This window comes from Triticum aestivum, chromosome 6B (assembly GCF_018294505.1).
Source record: "Triticum aestivum cultivar Chinese Spring chromosome 6B, IWGSC CS RefSeq v2.1, whole genome shotgun sequence".
NCBI lineage: Eukaryota > Viridiplantae > Streptophyta > Magnoliopsida > Poales > Poaceae > Triticum > Triticum aestivum.
Genome location: NC_057810.1, coordinates 683,278,732 through 683,284,683, shown reverse-complemented (window position 1 = coordinate 683,284,683; position 5,952 = coordinate 683,278,732). Strand labels below are relative to the sequence as shown.

The 5,952-nt window shown below is 44.7% G+C and overlaps 1 protein-coding gene across 2 annotated transcripts; it reads left to right on the top strand.

The window, feature by feature from the left end:
• Positions 1-397: 397 nt before the first annotated feature.
• On the top strand, positions 398-3,524 carry LOC123134842 (uncharacterized). Of its 2 annotated transcripts, none has more exons than XM_044554004.1 (2): positions 398-1,677; positions 3,189-3,524. In XM_044554004.1, exon 1 carries the CDS (start codon positions 423-425, stop codon positions 1,671-1,673), a length of 1,251 nt encoding a protein of 416 aa, XP_044409939.1. In that variant the 5' UTR covers positions 398-422; the 3' UTR covers positions 1,674-1,677; positions 3,189-3,524. The 2 variants fall into 2 exon arrangements, with proteins under 2 accessions (XP_044409939.1, XP_044409938.1); XM_044554003.1 differs by having other exon boundaries at positions 3,126-3,524.
• The last annotated feature ends 2,428 nt before the right edge of the window (positions 3,525-5,952 follow it).

Sequence of the window (5,952 nt, the reverse complement as noted above, 5' to 3'; positions counted from 1 at the left end):
TAATACACAATGAGTTTTTTGGAATACACAATGTTATGTAGACACTTTTCTATTTACAAGAACATTTTAGTATGTATACATGAACACTGTTTTGGAACATTTTAATACACGATGGACACGTTTTAATACACAATGAATTTTTTGGGAATACACGATGTTCCTTGATTTCATGTATGATTGCTTCGTAGCTAGCTGCCGATCACTTCCCAAATATCGTCCATCATCACCTCTTCTGCAGACTAATGCAACTTGTATCCGCTCATTGGTGGTGTTAATGGGCCTGGACCGGTACACGTTTGGTTAGGACTCACTACAAGCGGTCTGGCCCATTTGTCGGAGCGCTGAGATTTGCAAGGTACAGAAACCTAAATCCCCAAATCCGCTTCAGCCTGTTGCATTTCCAGTCCCCAGCCCCCACCCCGATGGCGCCGCCGGGCGACGTCGAAGCCACGCCGCCGGAGCAGCCGGCGCTCCAGGACGAGCTCCTCGAGGAAATCCTCCTCCGGCTAACCGAGGCCGCCGACCTCGCCCGCGCCTCGACGGCCTGCCCCACCCTGCGCCGCGTCATCACCGACCACTCCTTCCTCCGCCGCTTCCGCACCCTCCACCCGCCGCCTCTCCTCGGCATAATTTCCGCCACCTTCCGCCCGGCCCAGCATCCCCATCCCTCCGCTGCCGCCGCCCGCGCCTTCGCCGCCGCGGAGGTCGATTTCTGGTGCTCCTTCCTCCCCTCCGTCGAGCAGCGATGGCGCCACCGCGACTTCCGTGACGGTCGCGCCCTCTTCTCTGGCATCCCTGAGGGGAGAAGCTACGCTCCCGGCGATTACGATCCCCGCGACTTCGTCGGGGAGTTCGTTGTCTGCGATCCCCTGTACCGGCGCTACCGTCTGCTACCTCCCATTTCCGACGAACTAGCGGTGCTAGTTCATCAGCCCGATATCGTCAACTTCGAGCCCTTCCTTGCTCCTCCTGGCGATGTTGAAGACCCTACTTCATTCAGAGTAATGTGCCTGGCGCAGTGCACAACCAAGCTGGTCCTCTTCGTCTTCTCTTCGGGTGCCGGCGAATGGCATGCTGTTACATTTGACGGCTGGATCGCTTTGGTGACAAGTCCTGGCAACCAGGTTCCAGACGCTCACTTGACATGGGCCTCAGAGCGCTACTATGTGCACAAATGCTTCTGTTGGGCTGTTTCTCCGTCCAACAAGTTGCTCATGCTTGACACGCGCACGATGGAGTTCTCTGCTGTCGACCTCCCACGTCAACATGTCCCTGGCCAGATGATCCCAATGATGGCTTTTGTAGAGGCAGGGGAAGGAAGGCTTGGGATGTTTACTCTCATGAATCGAATTGATAATGATAGGTATTTCCTTCGCTATACCAAGTTGCAAAAAGATGGAGATGGTGCAAACAAATGGCATCCGGTGGCGATAATCTCCTTGCCCTTGGGTTACCGATATACGATCATGGATGTAGCTAGGGGATACTTACTCCTGCAAGGGATTCCAGAAAACCTGCATTCGGCCCCTTTGCCGGAAAGACCAGATTTGGACTGTTTTTCACTGAATCTCCAGACATTGCAGCTTGAGTGGTTCTGTGCAAATAAGTACATGATTGGGGGTGCCCCTCTGTATGCTGGTTTCCCACCATCCTTGACGCCACCAACTGTTTGAAGTGGTTAGTAAGCTTGTTCCCAGTCTTTGCTTGTATTTTGCATATGCCATATGGTAGGACATACATTGTGATATGATCATATGATGCAGTGTTTGATGGTAGCATCCCTTGTCATGCTACTTATTTTAGCAAATGGTCATCAATGCGGATGCAGCCAAGTTATGTTCTGCCCATTATAATCCTTGTAGCGCCTGTTGGTGTTTAGGTTATCTTCTGATGGTCATATTATCTGTACAATTAGATAAATGTAAATCTCATGAAAGCAAGAGCCATTTGTTTTTCATGTGTGAACATGCGTGCATTCCATCATTTTGAGTTGGGAAAGTCACCAAGTTATGGGCCTTATGGCAGGAGAAATAATTATTATCTTTGCAGCAAAATTGATCATAGGGCTATGTTTAAAAATATGTGTGAGCTTTTGTCGCACGAGGCATTTGTAGTTAGATAAAAAAAATGAGACCAACCTGGACTAGCCCTCGGTGGCATTATTTTATATAGAAGAAACAACCTAAGCACCTGGGGTTGAGCCAAGACTTGAACCCTGGCAGGCTAGCTGCACACTCGCAGCCGTAGCCAACGGAGCGACACCCCGTTCTCATTTGTAGTTAGATTTCCTGATCATATGAGTGCTGCGGCATGTTGTACAGTTAGGGACAAAAATTACTCATTTCCATCTGTATATTCATAGTAATCTCATCCTCTGTTCTGTTACAAATGGCAACTGAATATCGTGATTGACCCCTCTTTCAGCGTCGCAAATGCCGTAGCCCAATCCACCTCTAGCATTGACCTAAACATGAGCAATTGAGTCATCCACTATAGCAGAAACGCCCCCCCCCCCCTCCCCTGCCACTACCGTCAAGTCTAAGGGGAAAGCATCAATTTGGTGTGGCTCCCATGTCATGCCTAAATAGATGGTGCGATGTGCCAGTTTTGCTAAAAGGTGCTGGTAGCATGACATGGTACACAACCCTATCGGGTATTTTTTTCCTCTCATGATTGTAACGTAGATGCAACGATAATATAAGTTCGAGTTTATTTAAGGATATCATATAATTAGGTTGACTAGAATCTAAACATATTGCTGCGGTGGGAAGTTGATCCTTTCCATAATTACCTGATCTATGAGACTGAGAAAAAGACACCACTTAAACCAGTTGGATTATGACGTCTGAGTTGTATTACTAATAAATCAAAACTCACTGAAGCTACATTATTTTTCTGCTGTCTTGCATAGCATGCAAACTGATAGGCGAATGCTCAATACTTGTGACTTAACATTTACACATCCATATGCCATGCCAACGCTTGTGCCCAGTGAAGTGTCTGTTCTTGAACCACATTCCTTGGTTGGAGCTTAACATGTTAGTGTAGTTCTGCTCATTCATGGACTGACATTTGAACCAAACTGCACGCTCGCCTTTTCAGCATAGTTACCTTTTGTCTTGTAGGTCTCAAAGGCAGATGTTTCAATTACGTCTAACAGCAGTGGCTTCTCGTTGGATCAAATGCAGGGCATAATTTGCATACGGAGGCTTATTTTGTAATGCATGGATGGCGGTTGCACTGGAACTATATTTGGCTAGTTCACTTAGACTGGCTGTTTTTCTGTTCTTTTGATGGCATGTATCAAGTAATGAAGCAATGCTCCCTTTTGCCTGGGCATGTGCGCGAACCGTGCGTTATATACAAGCCTGCATGTACGGATGTGTATGCAAATACCTTCTGTTAGATATACTTTTTTCTTCTTCTGAGAATCATGAGCTGTGCTTGTTCCGACATCGGACGCAAAAGTGATGATGTTTTAGCCCTCAGTGTAGCTACAGTGTTACTACCTCTGTACCATAATACAAGGCGTTTTTGTAGTTCAAGCTTCACTTGCTTGTCATAGCTCCTTTTAGTTCTGCTACTGTTGCTTACGACTGGTTTTGAGGAGCAGTTCCGCATCATTTTCCAGCTGATATATTTTGCTTACATGTTATATTTAACCTTGTTGGTAGTACATAAACCACAGCTTTTTTCCATATTATTTGTACGTTTAACGTGTCCCTCAAAAAAAAAGTGCGTGCAACATCGTTTAAGTAACTAGCCCTCTAGCAGGAAAGGTTAGGCTACGGTTTTCAACTTTTATGTGACCTAATAACAGTGAAAAGATATATCTTACTGATATCTGTGCATATATATTCCCTAAAAACAGTTCTCATGAAGCAAATGACCAAGCATCGACCGCATTTTAGTTAGGGTCGTCAATACTGCTGCTGCTTCGAATGGGAAATAAGTCGAGCACCGGGACGACATTCAGGGGCAAATGCAAGAAGGCGAGTGATTGCCCTCGGACCGGTATAGTGAAGAAGAAGTCACTAAGGTGCAAAGGCAAGAAGAGTGGCGTTATAGGTAAGGCGCCCGCATCTGCTTAATTGATGATTCTCGGTCCCTCGGCTCGTCCTCACGGTTTGGTTTTTATTGTGGTTTTGATGTGGTCCACTATCTTTTGTTGGGATGTTCTTGTCGGCTTGAATTGTGGTGTACAAGTGTTAGGAGTTGTTGTGTTTTGGGAGGATTTGTCGGGTTGCAGGTGTGCCCGTGGGGTCTCATGATTGATTAGTAGTCCAATTATGGTCTGTGTATCGATTTTAGTTCGGTTTTCCATAAATTAACTGAGCAATTCTCTTCTTCTTAATTAGTCGATGAGGCAATTCGTTTGCCTCCGTTTTGAAAAAATAATGCCGTATGAAACAAAACATGGAGTGATCAGCCTGGCCATGATTTGACCCATTTGTGAAGTGGTTTAAACGTCATCCACTCTGAAGTGAAGTACTCCCTCTGTCCCATAATATACTAGCAGAACGCACGTGCATTGCTCCGGGCTCTTCACCATGTTATTTGCAACACCCCGAGCCTGACACAAAACCCCACCCGACGATGCATCATTTCCTTTTTCTGTCGGGCCCTCCCCTTCCCTCTCAGTTTCCCGCCATAGCGAGACATTTCTCGTTGGAGCCACCTCTTTTAAAATCAGATAACACCCACAGCACCATCGTCGTGCATTGCAACAGAGGTGAAATCTTTCATATTTACAATATAATAAAGTGGGTTAAACTAACACATACTATCAACACAAAACAACAAATAACTATACAAATCATTTTTAAAGGTCCATTCAACTTTGCAAATGCACAATAACGTTGGAGGCGAGTGGCAACCTGAATGTATTCCTAGTTACCAAACCAATAAGCTGCACCTCCAACCCACATACCATTCATTGCTATAAGGCATAATTGTTGTTTTTCTCTTCCTCGTCCTTCCGTACATCTTCTACTCATAGCCTCCTTGCCAACCTGTTTCGTTGGCGCCAACTAGTACCATGTCAACATTAGTGTGTTTGTTAGTGACGCCTCATCTTCTTCTTCCTCCTTCCTCGTCAGTTTTAGTTCTCGTTCCTACTTATTTTCTAGAATAATCTTTCTTTCTTTTTTTGTTTTATTTTCCGAAACACTCTTTTCTTCTCCAACACCATGGACCACTTGTTGGCTTTAGTTCTTTTTTTTTTTAACTTCTTATTCTTGGAACACTCTTTCTTTCTCCTAAAGCATGAACCGTCGACCAATGTTGTGTCGTGTTGTCCTCCTCCGCGAACGTGTCGGCAACCATCAGCATGTGGACATCTTGTAGAGCAATATGGTCATCATCCATCTCTTGGTGAACGCTAGGTCGCCCATATCGCGAGCGCATGGTGCCCGTTGTCCATGTTGGCAAGCGGTGTTCGGCCATGTCGCTGAGAGCCTATTGGTCAGATTGCTGCCCACGAGCGCTTTCAAACGATTCAGCGTGATTAACTACTTGCATGATTAACTAAGTATACAAATAATTTACGACCTACTTAATTCTCTGCATGCTTAATTATTTACCAACCAAATCAATTAATTATCTGCCTAATTGGAAAAAAGTCCTTACCTCCAATTATCTATAGGCAAAATTAACTGTCTACCTAATTAATTAATTGCATTAATGACTTGATTTTCAAATTGATTCAACGCGAAAATAATCTGGTTTAATTGTACTTAATTAATTGCATACTAAATTGATTTTCAAATTGATTCAGTGTGAGTTAATTAATTTTCTGAATGGTCCGATTACCAAATTGATTCAACGCTTGATTTTCAATATATTTTCACATGAATGGATGCGATGAACGATGACGACTACCGAGTATTGTAGGACACATTTCCTTAACGAATTTCTTGACATTTGAATGGACACACTTGATTTGAGAACGTA